The 19,932-nt window shown below is 45.7% G+C and overlaps 1 protein-coding gene across 1 annotated transcript in view; it reads left to right on the top strand.

Moving 5' to 3' along the window:
• ACOXL (acyl-CoA oxidase like) overlaps nt 1-19,932 on the top strand; it is a 306,567-nt gene that overhangs the window by 64,573 nt on the left and 222,062 nt on the right. The window contains exon 9 of the mRNA XM_045808789.2: nt 7,631-7,665. Within this exon, the coding sequence (XP_045664745.2) occupies nt 7,631-7,665 (35 nt within the window). The remainder of the gene's footprint in view (nt 1-7,630; nt 7,666-19,932) is intronic.

The following is a 19,932-nucleotide window of genomic DNA, read 5'->3' as shown; positions in this document are numbered from 1 at the left end:
TGATGTAGGCTGCACCCAGAATCCAAGTCCATTGTCATGCTGATTTCTTTTACATTGAAGTTAGGCTTTCTGGGACAAGAGGGTGTGACTCATGATATTATAGAACACCCAACAGTTCCTATCATGAGAAGCAAAGAAACCAAAATCCACAATTATTTTGTTTGAAACCTAAAACCTAAAAGGCATTCGTGAACAAACTGTAAGCATCAGAGGAACCCCCTGGAGGGAGTTCAGTAGTTCATGAAGCTGACTGTCCAGCTCTGGGTACCAGGCACGCAAAGAGGAACCAGGCCCTGCTGCACACTCACGGTGCTGTGACATAGACCATGGCCACTGAATGACAATGACAAACACAACAGCCAGCCTCCTGAAGCCCTTACCATTGCCAGGCCCTGAGACCTTCCTCCCCTGTCTCCTGGGGACCACAGTTACTGTCATCTCCGCAAAGGAGGGCACTGAGGTAGAGAGCAGGGGGCTCCTCCACCTGCCAGATCCCCACAGCGCACGGGGCTTGGTCCCTGGAAAATGCCTAGCAGAATGGGTCCACGGTGCTCTAACTGTGGGGCAGCAAGTCAAGGTTAACAAATGTTTTCATTTCGGGTGAATTGCGGGCCAACACAAGTCCTTGTGAAAACCCATCTAGTTGTTTTTTAAGCAAGATGTTTAGTCCAAAAAGACAGTGTGTGGCTCAGGTTCTTGGGGACAGCAGTGAGGAACAGCACCATCACTGGTCTTACCTTTTTAGTCATTTGGGGCTTAGAGTCTTAAAAACAACCTGTTTTCTTAGGTTCGTTAAACAACTGCTGCCTACATTTCAATGTTCGTTCGATGTTAATTTCCATTGATTTAGCAACTTATCTTTTACATCAGGTTTGAAAGTTTCAGATCTGAATTGCTAGGTTTCTGACAAATCTGAAAAGATCCTACACATTATGCATATCCCTTTCTTTCCCTAAATGTTAGTGTGTCTTTTTCTTGATTTTTTTGAGTTTTTTTCCCCTTAATTTTAAGGGACCAAGGAAGGATAATATCACCAAATAAACTCAGTAATGAAAAATATGTTGCCGTTTTTCTTCCTCCTGCCTCTCTTGCTGTTTTCTCCCTCTTTCGAGGGGAATGGCAAGAAGGAGGGCAGGGCTGCCGCCTGTTGAGACTCACCCTTGGCCTCCAGGAAGCTGGCTGTGTCCTTGCAGGCCAGCAGCGAACAGTGGACCTCAGCAGGGTGCACACACCTCTCCCTGATGACTGGGTGATCACCCGGAAGCAGCAGGAGGCCTCGTTTCCCAAAACATAACCTCAGGCCTGCCCATGAGCCTGCCTGAACTCGCAGTGATGAGAATCCCTGAAGTTGAGTGGAGGACACTGAAAGGACATTAAGAGCACATAAAGTGCAAATAGCTTTACTATGTACTGTACCATCATCATCACCATCACAGCAGGTAGTAAGAGTCATCTACGCCAAGCACATTGCTATGTCCTTTCTGTACATCATCTCATTCAGTGCTTCTAAACCTAGCCCTGGACGAATGGCTAAAACACCCCAGAGTTTCTGATTCAGTAGAATTAGGGCTGAAGAATCTGCATTTCTCACAAGTTCCTGGGAGACAAGGATCCTTGCTGGTCCTCATCTCTGAGGTCTAAGTTAATCTGTCTAAAACAACGCCATTTTACATTGAAGAGAAGGCAAGAAAAGTCAGGACACTTGACCCCAGAGCTCATTGCTACTGACCATAAGCATCTGTTCAGCACAGTTAATTTTTCAGAGGAAGTAGCAAGTGCCTAAGAAAGCCCTAGACAGATGCCAAGGCTAAGGACTAGTGAGTCGTGGCAGGGGTTTGAGAGTCAGGCATGGGAGGCCAGGAAGAACTGGGGTGATGCCTGTGGAAAGAGCAGTCCTGGAGGGTGCTTGTGTGGGGAGCAAGGGGGTCCTGGTTATTATCAGGAGAGAACAGTGCTGGAAAGACAGCCAGGGAAGGGGTTAAGGAACCATTTGGTGGATTACTTTCTCCCTGTGCTGGCTTCCTGGTGTCAGCACACCGTGGCTCTGTTTGTGTGGGATTTTGTCCACACCAAGCTTCTTCTTCTCCTCTTCAGGCTCCTTTTCCATATTTCCCATAAAAGGGGAAGGAATAGTTGAAAACTGCAGGAAGAAAATAAGCAACAAGCTTTTCTTTTGGAGTTTATTTTGTGATGGACCCTTTGGACCCATGAAACTTAAAAAGAAGTAAATTAGAGAAAATCTTCATGTAATTATAGGAAAAAGAAAGAAGACTCATGAATAACATGAAAGCTTTTTCTAGATTTGTCAAAAGCCAATTAATTCAGATTTGAAGATTTGAGAACGCAGGGAGAGACTTGGCAATATGGGAAGGTGTAAAGTGAGGTTGCAGACTGGTGGCCCCCTGGCCAAATTCCACTCACATTATTTTGGCTCACATTATTTGAAAAATATGCAAATCCATTTATTTTATTTTATTTTTTAATAATATTTTTTATTATATTATGTTAGTCACCATACAGTACATCCCTAGTATTTGATGTAAAGTTCCATGATTCATTACTCGTGTATAACACCCAGTGCACCATGCAATATGTGCCCTCCTTAATACCCATCACCAGCCTATCCCATTCCCCCACCCCCTCCCCTCTGAAGCCCTCAATTTGTTTCCCAGAGTCCATATGCATTTAAAACGTGGGAGTTTTCATACTAAAGCCCTTGGTTTCCAGATTTTCTTGAGGAATAGGGAGTGCTAGCATCGGGGCAGTGGCTGGTTGGTAGCTGACCCTGAAAATGGGAATGGCTCTTGGTCATAGCCCCTGCCAGCATATCACCCCAGTCTAGAAGGTTCTGGGCCCAGACTTGGAGCACCACCACTCACCAGCAGGGCCACTTTGGGACTGGCATTTAATGGACTCTTCCTCCTCACCAGCCCTCGGCTGGTTTGTGAGTGTGACAGCACGTCATAAACATGCAGCACAGTGGACCTGTAAGAAGGGGGTTCCCAACAACACAGGCACCCTTGGTCAAGTGGGCATTAGGAAGAGACGCTTAGTGACAGCCTGTGGACAGGGAAGGGAACCCATGTAAGAGAAGTGCCCTAAGACAGTGTCACCCATTTCTTTCCTTAAAAAAATTTTTTTAAAGATGTTTTAAAAATATGTTTTCTAAAATTATTATGATTATTTTACAAGATCCATGCAGTCTACGTGGTGCTTTATAGGGCGTATCCGGCTACAGCTGGTGCACTTTGGGGGGTTTTATGGCAAATTATTCTCGGATTACTCTTTAATGCAGCAAGGTCTGCCTGTTGTCTGAGCTCCCTGGGTCATATGGAAAACCCTCAGACTTGATACAAAACAGCTGCCTCAGTCAGCTGTTCCAAAAAAGGAGCAATTTTAGGCCGAAGCAGCAGGAAAAAGGTTTTTGTAGCTGGTGGAGATTTTGAAAAATGTTAAATTGCTCTTTCCTTGCCATTAAAATGTGATTTAATTTTGTTATTAACAAATTGTGTAAATCTAAAAAAAAGGACTCTGAGTGGGAGTTTGTTAAGTGCATTCTGGTAATACTTACAGTATGTCCTGGGGGGTTGTTCTCCAGGGAGGGCAGCAGCACAAAACTCCAGCTGACCTCCATGTCCCCGGGCCTCTGCCCTGGCTGGGCTGGGGTCAGGGGGCCAACCCCTAGGCCTCCCTCCTCTCTCTCCTCTGGGTTCCTGCTGAGACCAGCAACAAAAGGGTCAATTGTCTGAGGCCTCCCTTTGTCTCAGGGGGCTCTGTGGGCCTCTCTGAATGCCAGAGCGTCTCTGTGCACGTGGGTCAGTGCATGTGTGCACGTCTGTAAGAATGTGTATGTGTGCATATGTGCCGGTGCCTGCATATGTCTGCATCTGAGTGCTGTGTGAGCATGTGCGTGCATGTGTGCACATATGAACACATGCTCGTTGGGACATGTGCACACACAAGTGGTGTGCATGTGCACGCATATGTGTGAGTGTGGATATGCATGCATGCAAAAGTGTGCACACCTGCATGGGTGTGTTGGGTCTCAGTGCGCACACGTGTGTACATCTGTGTGCACGTGCATGTGTAAATTGGTTATAAAATCTGCATGAGTGCATGGTTGCATGCATGTCTGTGCAGACACAGGCAGGAGCGAGACTTGTTTAAAGCATTTCTGAGTTGCTGATGCTTCTTAGCAGAGGTGACGGCTCAGAGAGGCCTGACTAGCTAGGTTCCTAATGCCAGGGCAGAAGATTATCTCTGGGCCATCTCTCAGCAGATTACACAGTTGCCTTTGTCTTGTATTTGCTATGGTACCGAAGCCTCAGAGAATTTTCTACCTCCCCTGCCTTCTCTAGGGTCAGATAATATGCAGGAGGAGGAGGAATAGACACAGTCTCCTTACTCATGTTCCAACCTGGGACTTTACGGCAGGGCCTTATGAGGACTTTTCTACACCGTTCCAGTGTCTTGTCAGGGCTCCCTAATTGGATCTGGTGCATTCCGTGTGGAGTTCAAGCCATGTTTCCAGAATGACTGTGCAGTGCCCTATTCCCATCCACCACAGGGGTCGGTTCCCACCAAGCTCCAGGCCCTTTGCATGGGTTCAGATCATCTCGTTCTCTAGCATGTTGTTACCTGGCCTGTTCCCACAGAGGCCCGCGGGATGCTGGGGCGGGTCGGTGTGATTCCCTGATTCGCACTCGTCCTTCACAAAGACGTCCCTTTTAAAATGACAATAAAACAAACATATTTGATTCAGAAGCCAGGAAAAGACAAATAAAACTGCTTAATTGAAATTCATTTCTGTGAAGGATTTATCACCCAGCCTCTTTTAACCAGCACGGCTACCACCGAAAGACTTCCTCTGCTTTTTTCTTATTTTTGTCCCTCCCACGCCCATTTTCTCTCCCCACTCCAGCAAAGGCATATCTTTCAACTGTGGAAAAGCCACCAATTAAGCAGTACTCTAAAGCTTATCAAAATTTTCAGTTGGTAAAATTATCTTATAATTAGCCTCACTGGAAGCCAGAACTTTTTAACTCCAGGAAATGTAAAGTTACGTGGCATGTGAAATCGTAAATTGCTCATCCTGACCTTTTGGCTGCATTTTCTGTTTTTATTTCCTTCCCTAAATAATTTCCTCCTTGTTCTTTAAATTCTTGATTGTCCTGAGGCATCTTCCTTTTCCGTTTGCTTAAATCTCAAAAAAGTATACTCCCGGTTCAGCGGACAGATAATTGAATACATTCAGGTGAGTGTGATATGAAATCACCTTAATGTTATATATTTCATGCCTTCACTTCTAGATAATCTTTTTGTAAAATTAAGCCTATCCCCTGCCTCCCCAGTCCTGGCTCACCGATGTCAGTTCTGCATTTGGGGTATGCATGGTGGTAACACACAGCCAAATGATTCTGGAGCTGAGCTGTTCGAACAGTAGCTGGAGGATTCTGGAGTGTGTCAAGCTGGACTAAGGTGTTGGGCTTGCTTTCTTTTTTAAAGGAAAATTTCAATTAAAATATAGTTGACATATAATATTATATTCATTCCAATGATTTTACTTCTCCTAACTCTCCCTCCCCTTGCCTCTTCGTCACCCCCTCCACCCTCCCACTGCCCAGGGACCCTTGTGTCATCTGGGGTCCAGGACAGCCCCGTGGACGTGACGGCCCCCACCCCCCACCGCCTCTGGGGCCGACATCAGGGGAATTACCAGTGACATGTTCGGGGATGTGAAGGTTCAGCTAGGTAGACTTCGGCCCAGATGATGCTTGGATTTTTAACTGCTGTGAGCTCCTTAAACCAGTAGTGTCCTAGTTCAACCACAAGTGGGTTGATGAGGCTTATATAGGCATGGTTGAGGCTGGTCATCATTTTTACATGATGAAATACTTTCTAAGTTCCAAGTCCTAACTTAAAAATTAAATTTTGGAAAATGAAGGGACGCCTGGGTGGCTCAGTGGGTTAAGCATCCAACTCTTGATTTCCACTCAGCTCATGATCTCAGGGTCATGAGATGGAGCCCTGTGTTGGACTCTGTGCTCAGCAGGGAGTCTGCTTGGGATTCTCTCTCTCCCTCTTCCTCTGTTCCTCATCCCCCCTCACCCACTGACTCGCACCCTCTGTCTCTCTCTCTTAAAAGAAGTAAATAAATAAAATCTTTAAAAAATTTTTTTGGAAAATGAAAACATTTTCATAAATGAGGTATTGCCTGTATATAGCGGTAGTAGTGGTAGTTAACTATTTATAGAGTTTTTCCTATCTATAGGCAGTAGGCACACGTGTGTGTACACACAGGTATAAACACAAAAATAGAAAAGTTGTTTAATCCTTACACGAGAAAATAATTATTTGCCCATTATATAGTTGCAAACACTGCGGCTCTGAGAGTTTAAGTAACTTGATGCCCGTACAGTTAGCCGTTGAACTCGTGTGGCCTGACTTTCCTGGAATCCGCTACTGAACTTGTACGAACTAGCTGGGGTCCCTGCCATATGATTCGACCCCCGCTTACGCTTGAGAGGTTTCCATGACACCCCCCACAGAGTAAAAGGGAAATCATGGCGTCACCTTGGTTTCCACTTGTCGCTGTGTCCAGCGACGGTATACACTTCCTCTTGATGTCACACATGCATTGCAGGCTTAATCTCTTTGCTGTCCTCAGAGGCGCAATTTGCTGGCCTTGGGCTTATGGGATCAGTGTGAAGATTGTGCAGATCCCCCTGGCAAGACTCTGGCCCAGGTGGTCAGTCCGCCTCATGGCCTGGTCTCCACTCGGCACTCCTGGTGCAGGGGGGTAGGAAAAGAACTCCTCCCCAGACCTGGGTATGGCAAACCTCAGATTCAGCCACACGCTAAATCCCATCCTTTCACGGCTTTGTCTCAGAGCTGAAAGAGCCCTGTTTTGCTCATACAAACAGAGAGTAGAATGGTGGTTGCCAGGGGCTGGGGGTGGGGGCAATGGGGAGGTGTTGGTCAGAGGGTATAAACTTTGAGTTGTAAGATGAATAAGCTCTGGAGATTTAATGCACAGCTTGGTGGCTAGAGTTAACAATACTGTATTGTATACTTGAAATTTGCTAAGAGAGTAGATCTTACGTGGTCTCACCGAAGAAAGAAAAAAAAAGTAACTATGTGAAGTGATGGATGTGTTCGTTAATGTGATAACGTATGTTAATAATTTCACACTGCATATGTATAGCAAGTCATCACATTGTATACATTAAATATGTACAATTTATTTGTCAGTTATATCTCAATAAAAAAATTTAAAAATTAAATTTTAAAAAATGTAAAGAAAAAAAGAAAGGAAAAAAAGCAAAAAAAAAAAAAAAAAAAAAAGAGCTCTGTTATGGAAGGTCTTCCAGATGAGAGACAGCTGTCTAATTTGAGAGACACATGAAATATTTTAGGTGTCTCTAAGACCCTTTTGAAATATGGCTATCCTTTAAGACCTGTGTTGAAACTAAAGATCTATCATTAAAAGGTGTTATTTATGAAGCATGAGCAATAGGAGATTTTAGGAAATGTTTAAAAAATAATGGATTATACTAAGTTAATTTTCTTGTGAATTCAGTATACTCTGAATATTATTTAATATGTATTTTTTCCCTCTTTTTAATTACAGCTTGGGTTGACGATAGCCATTCGCTACAGCCACAGGTAAAGTTAATTTTTTTTTTTTCTCCTGAAGACATAATCTTCCTGGTTTATAGCTTTTGGTTTGCTCAAGTCTGTGGGTTTTTGAGCTTAATTTTGGTGGCCGCTGTACCCATGATATCAATTCACAGCGATTAGAACTGTTCTGGTGGCTTGACTGGTGAAGGTTACTGGCTATTTGGAGGAATAGGGTTTCTATGTAAAAGTGGTGGTAGGTAGTGCATTTCTTATAAAACAAAAAATGGACTGCTGCAGGGTAATTTCTGGGTAATGTATTCTGTCTAGGGATAAGAACAGAAATCAGGGATGTCCTGCATGAGAGGTGGAGGCCCGGCAAACAGAAAGCTGGGTGAAGGCTTGTTAGTGAAGCCCCTGGCCCCTCCATGGGGGCCCCCCTCTTACATCTGAGAATGGCTAAAAGCTCCATTGTCTTGCTTCATGACTTCTGCCTGTTTCTCAAGTGCACCGTGTTTATGAAAAATGTTGGTTTCTTGTATTAATATTCATCAAAATGTATTAAGATGTTGAATTAGTGAAAGATCCCATCTCCATGGAGGGGCAACAAAGCAATGTCCCTCCCATCCTTACACAGACTGCTCACAGCCTCCCCAAAGTGCCACCCACTGGTTAGCTTGGGACATCTGGCCAGCTCTCCGCTAACGAACCGTAGTTACCTCCAAAGAGATTGCCTTCTACAAATGCTTGTAGCAGGTTGCATGTACTCGTTTACATCCAGCTGTGACTCGAGCCACAAAGTGGGCCGTCAGAGAGGCCTTGAAGTGCTGTTGGTGCCCTGTGCGGGGTAGAGCAGGAAGACGGCAGGACTGGGTGAGAACCACTCAGAACTGAGAATGAGTGTGTGGGAAGAAAAGTGTTCATGCTGGACGTTTCTGGATACTCTTGGAAGAACGCCGTTCCAGAGGAGCGCAGCATACTTTGATGTTTGGGGATCGTGGGTGTGCCTGATGTTCACGCCCGGCCAGGCTGAACGTCCTGCAGAAGCACCTGTTCCCTTGTCAGCACGGCCAGGCCACTGCCACGGACAGGACCTACAGCTGCTCTGCACTTGGGAAGCCTGGTGTGGACAGTGGGCCCCGGACTCTCATGTGGGTGGCATACATGTGGGGTGTGTGTGGGATGGCAGATATTGCCCTTTCCATTCTTTTCCTATTGGTGGAACTTTCCTTATATCTGAGTCCCTCTTCTCAAGAAAAGTAGCCGCCTCCTTCCGCATGAGAGCTAAAGGTGCCTCTTCCCTGAGAAAGCTAAGGTCTTGCTCTAGTTCAGAAAACAAACGTGCTTGTTCCTGCGATGGTGAGGGTTACCCTGCGGCTCTGTGGAGAGTTCTAACTGGCGCAGAAACTCAGAGTCTCTATGGAGCTGGAGAAGAAAGCCTCTTTTTAATCCTTGGTGAGGCTGAGGGACTTTTGCCAGCTATCAGTCTTTTCGAGTCAGGGCGTCAGGTAAGATAGCAGAGCCGGGTAGACCCGACGGAAGGCTGGGTGGTGACTTTGCCCCTGTGTTTATGTGGGGGTCAGGCCTGTGTTGCGGAGAAGATTCCTGCTCACCCCGCCCTCGGCCAGGGCAGGCGCCTGGCATCGTTCTGTATGGTTACCAATACCTCACTGGGTTGGTGGAGACTCTTCTGTCCCTCCTGCTGCCTGACCCTGTCACCCACCTCTGTCCTCAGAAGGAGGAAGATGAAGAGTGTGGGTTTCTGGTTGTGTCTCTTCTTTAAAAAAAAATCCTGCTAGTTTATTTCGATTAATTGAAGCTTCAATCTTTCTGTTGACCACTTTTTTTTTTTTTGGTGAAATACACCTAACATAAAATTTGTTATTTTAACCCTGAAAAACGGTTAAGAAGTATACAGTTCAGTGATAGTAAGTACATTCACATTCTTATGCAGCTATCACCACATCTATCTCTAGAACTTTTTCGTCTTCCCAAAGTGAAACTCAATACTCATTGAACGCTGACTCCCCACCCCCACTGCCTCCAGCCCTTGGTAACCCCCATTCTACTTTCTGTCTCTGAATTTGATAGTGTCCTCATATAGGTCGAGTTAAACAGTATTTGTCTTTTTGTGTCTGGCTTCTTTCACTCAGCATGATGTCCTCAGGAGTCAACCATGTTGTAGCATGTGTCAGATTTCCTTCCTTTTTAAGGCTGAATAATACTCCACTACGTGTGTGTGTGTGTGTGTGTGTGTGTGTGTGTGTGTGTGTGTATCTATATATCTATATGGATATATAAATATATATATCACTTTTTGCTTATCCTTTCATCTGTCAACGGACGTTTGGGTTGCTTCTGCCTTTGGCTATTGTGAATCATGCTGCTATAAACATGAGCGTATAAAAATCTCTTTGAAACCTTGCTTTCAATTCTTTTGGGTATATACCCAGACGTGGAGTTGCTGGATCACATGGTAATTGTATTTTTAGGTTTTTGAGGAATCGCCATACTGTTCTTCTGTTGATTACTTTTTAAAATGGGGTCGTAGCCTAAGTGTATGTAGTTCTGGGTCCCCTTCAAACCTCACAGTTGCTATTGAGAAATGGTTTCCATTTCTATTGTCATGTCTACCCAGAACCCAGATGCTGGAATTGAGGGCTTCCTAGGTCCTCTTTGTGTGGGTAAGGATACTTTTGGAAACAAGGTTTGGGACTTGAGGTTCTAATCACCAGGTCTGTTTCCCAAATTCTAACAGGAGGACCCGGGCCAAGAGCAATGGTGTGAGATTCCTGTAGTAGATGGGGGTGGGATGAAGGGAAGGGAGGAGGTGAGCGTGGCTCCAGATGGCAGCATTGGGAGGGTGGGTTCACTTAGGAGCGGGATGGAAGGACTTCAAGGACGTGAGTATGCAGAGGAGGAGAGGAATCACTGAATCCTATAGACTCGGTGGGCAGGCAGTGCCTCTTGGGCTGCCATAGACACAGGGGGCAGAACAGCCCGGAACCGGGGAGTCCTTGCATGGCAAAAGAGGGACTTAAGGCCCAAAGGATGCCCAGTTTTGTTTTTATACTTCTGCATTTTTGCTACAGCCATCAAATCTCCCTTGTTATGATGAACAGAGTCAGAACATCCTTTCCCCCGGTTCCCGTACTAACACATGTCCACCCCAGTGACTCCCACCTGCCTCAGACATGCTGGTTCTGCCTCTAACTCTTGCTAGACCAATAACGCCAGACCTGGTTGTGTGGTATGGGAGTGTGTGTGTGTGTGTGTGTGTGTGTATGTGGAGAGAGAGATGTCATGTGGGGTCAGGTGCTGAGGGGTCAGGAAGTGGAGAATGACAAAGTCATATTCTGATGGTAGAGACGTGCCAAGCAAGGAAGAGCATCGACCGTGACCGACTGTGCCTTTGACAACAGGTCCCGCACACATTTCACTTATTATCAAGGTGTTTTAATTTATTTTTGTAAAGTCAAGTCATTTTCACAGAGTGGAAAAATTGTCTCTTGATGTTCATTCCCCCACGGCTTGGCTTGAGGTTTTCGAGTGGAATCCACACAGTGGTGACAGCTGGGTAACCCCCAGAAGTGCCCTTTGCAGATAACAGCTCTTGGGGCCCCACCACCCACACAGTGGGGAAATTGTTCCCCACTGTGTGGGTGTTTTGTTTTTTTCTTTTTCTATAAGTTTGAAAGAGAGTTTAGATGTTCTTCCTGTCTGTCACTGTGCAGCAGCCCGGAGAAGCCTGCTCCCTCCTGGTGGGAGCTCCTGGGCAGAGACAAAGTGGCTCAGAAGTGATCATCTTACATTTGGCTCTGGCTTCTCTGATACAACAGAGAGGCCACGTAAGCCAGCAGCATGGCATTTTTGCACATGGCACCTGTGTCCACGTTTCGAAGAATAGCCCATGGAAGCAGGGTGGGAGAGTGGTGAACTAGCCCCCGACAGAATTATTTTGTTTTTTGTTTCTGTTGATTGTCTTCCTTTAATAAATAAGGAGGGAAGCAAATTTTCCACTTGGCCCTGTTCAGTTAAATGGAAGTTCACAGAGGTTTGACTTTTAGATGAAGCCTAAAGATGTCTTTCCCACAACTGACATTTTCTATCAGTTTCTTATAGGCCCTAACAAAGGCCAAATTTGGTACCCTGTCCCAGGCCTGTGCCTTAACCCTAATTTCGGAGTTACGGGTACCAGTCCCCTAACAGGCTTTGGTGTTCCCTGAGGGCTGGCGAGGGGAAGGGAGGATTGGAGAGCTTGCGTGTGATCAGTCCCAGAGAAGTGGGCGAGTTGACAGTTTGACGATCCCTGAGTTGGACTTTGGAGGGCATGGCCTACGCTGAAAATGCAGACCCCATGATTAAATGACATTCTGAGACTGCCCTCGAGTGTTTGCTTTGAATGAGCCAGAGGGCCTAGCAAGACGTGAAGGGGTCATGTACTTTTGTGTTCTGATTTAGATTAGAAGTGGAGTTTGAAGTTCATAGATGAATCAGAATGCTTATTGAACGGACAGGCTGCATCAATGAACAAATGAAATTGTCATCTTGAAATACAAAGGGAGGGAAAGACAAGAAACAGGGCCATCAGGCCTGTTGGACTTTGATTTCAAGTGTTGGCAAATACCTAGCAACTCCCATTTGGAGCTGGTTTGATCTTGTGGAGACAGCTGGGGGACACTGTTGTTCTCCAAATTTTGTAAAAATAAACAAAGATGCCTTTCTGCCCTTTTTTTCCCCCTTCCAGGGAATAGTTGTTTCTGTCACTGGGGCTTTCTGGCCGACTGTTCCATCTGTCTCTTTTTCAGATTTCACAGTGAGGCCCCCACCAGATTTGTACACAAGGTTGCCAAGAAATTTATTCAACCCCAATGGCATAATCTTAAAAGCGACGCCATCTTTTGGAAGGTTGCATTTTAAAGATAACCTCAACACAAAATATTGCCCCTGAAGAGCAGAATACAAATGCTCACAGGGTGTCTGCGTTATATGGTCTGACTCCGTGAGGACCTCCAGTGCTGCAGGTGTGTTGTTGGCCTCTGACAGCAGAGCTCTGCCCGGGGCTGTGGGTGTGCCTGGAGAGACGTAGATGCTTTTCAGGGTCCAGGGGAGTAAGGGGTATGTGAATGTGCCTTCCTGTGCCTCTCCCATCCCCTTTGATCCCTTGTCTGATTTTAATTTGGTGGCCTTATTCTCCAAAGACATTCTGGCCCAAGCTCTCAGCCATTTCCCCAGTCAAACCTGGGGGAAACAAACATGTCTGGTGCCACACCCACAGGATGATCTCTGGGAGGGTATTTTGCCTGCCAGTAAGAGGATCTTTCTCAAATACAGATCTGATTATTCCCTCCCACTCAAAAGCTTCCAGCGGCCTCTGTGCTCAGGGAACAGAATTTTGACCCCAGGCTTTATATCCAAAACTGTCTCCTCAAATTTTGCAGCCCTGAGCTTCCTGCCTGCTCAGCCCCTTGCTCTTGCTATTTCCTTTGAAGAATTAACTTCCCTTCTCTTCTGCATTAGTGAACTCCTACTCCTCCAGGGGCCCCTTGGATGGAAAAGATGTCATCTCGTTTTCAAAAATGCGTCAAGGAACCATGCTCCTTTCTGTTGTTAAGGCTCAGGGCTGACCTCAACTTTGTGTCTGTTCCTTTCTATATCAGGGAGCAGGTTGGAGAGGCAGACTGCATTCTTGTCCCCCTCACACATCAGAACACGTGGACTCCACAACCCAGCGCTTAGAGCCAAGGCCATTTGGCAAAGCCATTCTGTGTGGGTGCATTTGGAAGGAACTGGTCAGTCTTTCTTTTGTGGTATCTCTGAAGAATGACCACCCCCCTACTTTCAAAAGGATAAGGACCTAACTTAAATTGATCCAGAGATTTGACAAAACACCAATTCAAACATAAAAACATAAATGTAAATATTTTGTATAATGATAAGCTAATTTAGAGCAACAAGCTAATTAAAAAATTTATATGTAAAGGCAAAAGACCTGGATTAGCCAAAGCAAGTTTGAAAGAGTTGAAACACTTACACTACCTGACTTCAAGACTTACTATAAAGATACAGGAATCAAGACAGTGTGGTGCCGGTGAAAGGACAGATAGGCCACTCGAACAGAATGAAGAGTCTAGAAGCAGACCCACACATATATGATCAATTGATTTTCAATAGAAGCACCAAAATAATTCAATGGAGAAAGGATACAAATGGTACTGGAACAATTGAACACCCTTTAAAGAAAAAAAAAAACCAACCCAAACCCTCAACCCTTACCTTACAACATGTACTACTATGAACAAAAATGGGTCATGTGCACAGAATAAAACCTAGAACTGAAAACTTTATAGAAGAAAACATAGCTGCCGATCTTTGTGACCTTGGGCAAGGCAAAGATTGCTTTGGATGCAAAGAGCATAAACTATGAAAAAAAATTTGGTAAAATGGATTTTTATCAAAATTAAAAACATCTGCTCTGTGAAAACCACTGCCTAGAGACTACAAGCCACAAGCCAGGAGAAAATATTTTCAAAACACATATCTGATAAAGGACTCGTATCCAGAATATGTGTAGAACTCCTACAGAACTTTAACAAGAAAGCAGTTTAATACATGGGCAAAAAAACTCTTGAGCTGATATTTTACCAAAGAGACACAAATGAGATGGCAAAAGAGGTGTACGAGATGGCAAATGAGCACACGAAGAGACGCTTGACCTCATTAGTCATTAAGGAAATGCAAATTAAGACCACAATGAGATACTATTACACATATATCAGAATGGCTTAAACATACACACACCAAAAAAAAAAAAAAAAAAATCCCCCCCCAAACAACAAAACGCAAAACCACAAAATCCTGACAATACAGTATGAGGCTGCTGATGAAGATACGGAGAAATTACAGCTCTCCTACACCGTTGGTGGAAAAGCAAAATGGCGTGGCCACTTTGGAGGATCCTTTGAGTTTCTTATAATGTTAAACATCACCTTACCATGTGACCCAGTGACTCCACTCCCAGGTAGCCCTAACACGAGGGTAAAGAAAACATGTGCCCAAACAAAGGCTTTATGCAAATGTCTATAGTGGCTCTGTTCACAATAGCCGGAAAGTGGAAACGATCTCAGATGCCCTTCACCTGGGAAGTGGATAGACAGACTATGGCCCATCTGTGCAGTGAAATAGTACTCGGCAATAAAAAGGCATCACTGTGAGTGGAGGAAGCCAGACTGCAAGATGCACATGCTGTGTGAGTCCACTTGTATGACATTCTGGAAAAAGGAAACTCGTGGGACGAAAAGTGGGTAGGGGGAGGGGTTAACTAGAAACTGGCATGAAGAATTTGGGGGGGAGGTGATGGACATATTCTAAATCTTGGTTGTGAGGGTTCCACGACTGTATATTTTTTCCCCCAGAACTGTAACAGCTGAAACAGGGGAATTTTACTGTAAGTGAATGAAACTTCAATGAACTTGAATTAAAGAGAACTAAGGGAGGGGAGAGCCTGGGCCAGTCTTGTGTGAGACCACCTTGTCTGAGGCCACGTTAATCGTCCTGTGTCCAAGTGCTTCTGAGTAGGGAATTATGTTGTGTTTGGTATGCTCAGGGTGAGGCATTGGTTTCATAGTTTTGCTCACTTGATTGTTTTCAGTGAACGTGAGCTGTTAGGTGTGTAACCGCATGCAGGTTAACTTGCTGGTCTTTCTAAGGCTTCCCATGTGAGCCGGTTCACAGGTGCAGTCAGAACTTTCGTCAACCCTGGACTTTTCAGATTGAAAGGTGCTGGAGCCAGGCCCTCTTAGGGGGCAGTTTAGCCTGAGGCAGTTGGGTTTGACCTTATTTTTCACTCACTAGGTTGCTGCCAGGGAGGGGGGCATTGGCAGGGGGCTGCCAGAGCCGGCCCTCCATTCTGTGGTTCACTGAGTCTGCAGAGGGCACTGGGACGACACGTTGGGCTTGGCTTGCTCCCCTCCGTGGAGCTGAGGTCCCCAGTGCAGGTGCCTGAGGTCACGTTCCAGGAGGCACTGCTCATCTCATCCATCTGGAAAACTCATCGGCTGGCTGGTCTCTCCCTGGAGACCCGGGGAATGGGGTGCAGCTGTTTCCAGATCTCACCAGTGAGAGAGTAGTGAGAAAGCAGCTCTGCGTTCCACCCCCCTGGCTGCTGAGGCAAATGTGGCAGGTGTCACCCCAACTCCCACTTGGTTGATTGCCACCGAGCACTGCGCAGGGGGCAGGGCCCCAGGCACCCAGTGAATGGGCTGCAGCCCAGGGCACCGGGGCTAAGGGCAGACAGGGAAACCAGCCTGGATGAAGATCACCAGCACACTCCTCACTGTGCTGAGAGGAGCTGCCATTCTGCCAGGCCCAGGGGAGGCAGATCATGGACCATAGTCTAGGCTAGTGTTTATGAGCCAAGCTGGGTGGGGGAAGTGCAGGGTCCTTCTCTATATTCTCTTGACTGGTACCATAATGCCCTGGTCCAACAGATCACCTATAGTGAACAAGAAATTGGTCATCACCCATTTTGGAGGAGAGTTTACTAAGGCCCTGGTATTGTTTCTGTTAAGTGGGAGAGGACAGAGGGGTTCTCTGATCAGCCTGATGTGTTGGGGGGACTGGTCCACAGGCTGATTTTCTATGGCTTTACCTGCAAACTTGGTTTAAGGTTCTACACCCCGTCTTCCTGAAGAATGTTTCTCAAGTTTTAATGTAGAGTTAAGTTGGCAAAACGTAATCCCAAGCCTCTGTTAAACTAGCCACAGAAAATTCTAGATTTACTCCCTTCCAGTCACCAGATTGCCACATTTATAGGTTATTTTTTCCTGTATGAAAGACATTTTGGCCTCTTATGTGGCTCGCGCTATTTATATGCATCTGGAACATTCTGTACACAGAGGACTGGGCCTGTGGAGGACCTGAGGGGTCTCCTGAAGGGGGAAGCACATGTGCCATCCGCTGTGGGCCCAGTGGGAAAGGAATCGTGCAAGGTAGCTCTTTTTTCTTTTTCCTGAGGTATCTTATCAGTTAGATTTTGCTTCCTGCTGAGGTTGGTAGAGCCTCAAGTGCCAAGTAGAGAAGGAAATATGTAAATTTACACTCCTGAGTCTTTTATAAGGTAGATGTGACTGCTTATCACAGCGGCTTGTTCTGTTCTACAAGACAGCTTCCTCCCCCTTCGAGTTTGTGGCGGGTGGAGATGGTGGGGGTGTTAGAGGCACAGACGGAGGCACATTTATAGCCTCACGTGTAGGCATCCGCAGATGTCCACAGCATTCCTCCTCCAGGGAACGAACTGCTCCCCTGTCCACATTCCCAACCATGTTGGCCTCTTACCTGGTGGTACATCTTGCAGTTATTGATTCACACTCCTTCTAGACCAGGAGCTCTGAACTGGGGAATTTTGTACCCCAGGACATTTGGTGGTATTTTTGGTTGTCCCAACTACTGGCATTCAGTGAGTGGAGGCCAGGGGTGCTGCTAACCGTCCTATAATGCATGTGGGATAGCCCCTCACCACCACGAGAACGATCCTGCCCCAAATGTGAATAATCCCAAGGTGGAGAAACCCTGCCCTAACCGAGAGCTTCTGAAGGTCAGCCCAGTGTTCATTCGATCTTCGGGGCCTGGCATGTATCATGTGTTCAGTCAGCAGAGATTGAAGCAAATCCGTTATTAAGAGGCTCACATGCTATGTCGGCTTTTGTGTTGACAAAATACTCTCCTGAAAACCTCTTTGTCCTCTTTTGTTTGCCTCTTTGCTTAAGCATAGAAATCAAATCAGCTTTCAATTAATCATGCTAATGGGCAGGAGAGAATGGTAGCCTCTCCTAAATGGCGTCTCACCCAGAATGCATTTATGGTTGTCTGTGCAACGGTGGAGAAGTACAAATCAACAATCAGCCTCTTTGTCACTTTCTGGAGCCAGCCCTCTCCCACCCCCAGTTTGGCTGTCATTGGAGACACATGGGAGGGCTCTGCCCTGTTGATGTGTGACAGGTAATTGGAAGGCAGTCGATTATTTTACCTTGACTGTCCTATTTCCAGTCTTCTTCTCACCTCTTCCCATTTATAAAACCTTAAAATGAAAAAGAAATAAGATCTAGGGCATTAAAAAATTCCAATTGAATGTAAATTCATTTGTTTCTTCATTCAACTAGTATTTATTATCTACCATGAATAGATAAAGATGAAAGCCCCCCAGGTCTGCCTCTGGTGACTCTGGTGGGAATCCTGGATGGTAAGGGTGATGAGGGAAGTGTTTGATGTAGTGAGGCATGAATGTATGCACGTGTGTGTTTGGGGGGGGGTGTCATTGGCTATGCCAGGCTCCAGAGGATGGGCTGGAGGCAACTTCTGGAGGAGGAAGAGGAGATTGGCAGGCAGATGGCAGGTGGAGGATATGATTAGCATTGCCAGTACAAATTCGAGACGCCCTCCCATCTGTAGCTGTTGGTGACTGTCCAGGCAGAGACTTACTGTATCCTCACCAAGGAGGCAGGATGTGATGGTTTTACACCAAGGGGATGTGGAGATTTGCACTCACACCTCTGACACCCAGCAGAAGACATGTTTCCTAAAATGTGTCACCAACCCCACTGGGAGTCCCAAGGATGATTTCATGTGGTTTACATCTCTGATATGGACTCAGCCCCAGAGAGGAGTGCTTGTTTTCTGGTCACTCACAGGGGCTATGGCCTGGCGGGAAAGCAATTAAACGACGTTTGGGCTGGAAGGGACAGTTAATGCTGATGGAAAATTTCTGTTTAAAATACATTTACTTAAGGGACGCCTGGGTGGCTCAGTCGGTTGAGTGCCTGCCTTCGGCTCAGGTCATGATCCTAGGGTCCTGAGATCGAGCCCCATATCAGGCTCCTTGCTCAGCAGGGAGTCTGCTTCTCCCTCTGCCAGCCACTCTCCCTGCTTGTGTGCTCTCTCCCTGACAAATAAATAGATAAAATCTTTATTAAAAAATACATTTACTTAAGTAAAATCTGAGTACATGCTGTGATGATATGACAGAAATCATCGAGGGCCATCCACATGGCAGTGGTCTGGAAAGCGCCCACTCAACCCCAGGGGAGAAGTGGCCAACCTGAAGTGATCCAGGAGGGACCAGAATTTTCTGAGTTTCATATCTTTGCTTGGGAAAGGGGAGGGAGGCAGTGGTCCCTGTCCCACTGGTATAGGGTGAAGGATTCAGAGACTACTGCTCTCTGCTCAGCCTGCTCCCACCCCAAGTCCTTTACACCTGATGGCCAGGCATTGGTGGGGTAGGGACGGGAGCTACCAATATGTGTTCCAAGAAATTCTCTCCCATTTGAGATAGTTGACTGACTCCAAGGGACCTATATTGTTTGAAAGGAAGCCATTGGGGATCTTTTTTTCTTCTTTTTAATAAAATTTTAAATTATTTTTTATGGTAAAAAATGCATAAAATTTACTATTTTAACTATTTTCAAGTGTACAATTCAGTGTTGTTTAGTACATTCACAATGTCATGCCACCATCACCGCTATCTATTTCCAGAACATTTTTTTATTGAAGTATAATTGACATACAATAATCAATTAATTTCAGATGTACATCATTGTGATTCAGTTATTTATTTATTTATTTATTTATTTATTTATATTTTAAAAGATTTATTTATTCATTTTTAGCGGAGGAGGGGCAGAGGGAGAGAGAGAATCTCAAGCAGACTCCCCACTGAGCACAGAGCCTGACCCAGAGCTCAGTCCCAGGACCCTGAGATCATGACTTGAGCCAAGATCAAGAGTTGGACGCTCAACCGACTGAGCCACCCAGGCGCCCCTCGGTCTTCTTTTTAATCACATGTCCTCTGTGATGAAAGTAGATAGGGAAAAAAGACATGTTAGATGTTGGAAGTGAAACGGTTCATAAAGAGGGAAGTTTGTTACTTTTTTTTTTTTGTATGCGTGAAAGCAAGGGTAGAAGAATAAAAAAGTGATTCTGCCAGTTACCAAGAGTTACCCTTGACCTTAAAACCAGTCTTGATGTGGATGAAATGGCATTGTGCCCTGCTTTAGATGATTTGCTGCATGCTTCCCCATTTAACTCTCTCGGCCCCTAAGACGGGCATTACTAATTCTGTCTTGGAGATAAGGACGTTAATGCTCAGGAGGTTGAGGCATTTGTCCCAAACCACAGAGACACTGAATGAAGACCATGGTCTTTCCAGTGTACTGGAGCCCCCACTGACCTGGGCATAGTTATGAATATGAGGTGCCATTTGAGGAAATGCTCCAAAATAATCAAAGAGCAGCTTTACAGGAGAAGATACCAGGAAGTATC

This window comes from Ursus americanus, chromosome 7 (assembly GCF_024610735.1).
Source record: "Ursus americanus isolate L20-20 chromosome 7, mUrsAme1.1.p, whole genome shotgun sequence".
NCBI lineage: Eukaryota > Metazoa > Chordata > Mammalia > Carnivora > Ursidae > Ursus > Ursus americanus.
This window is presented reverse-complemented; position numbering and strand designations above follow the sequence as displayed.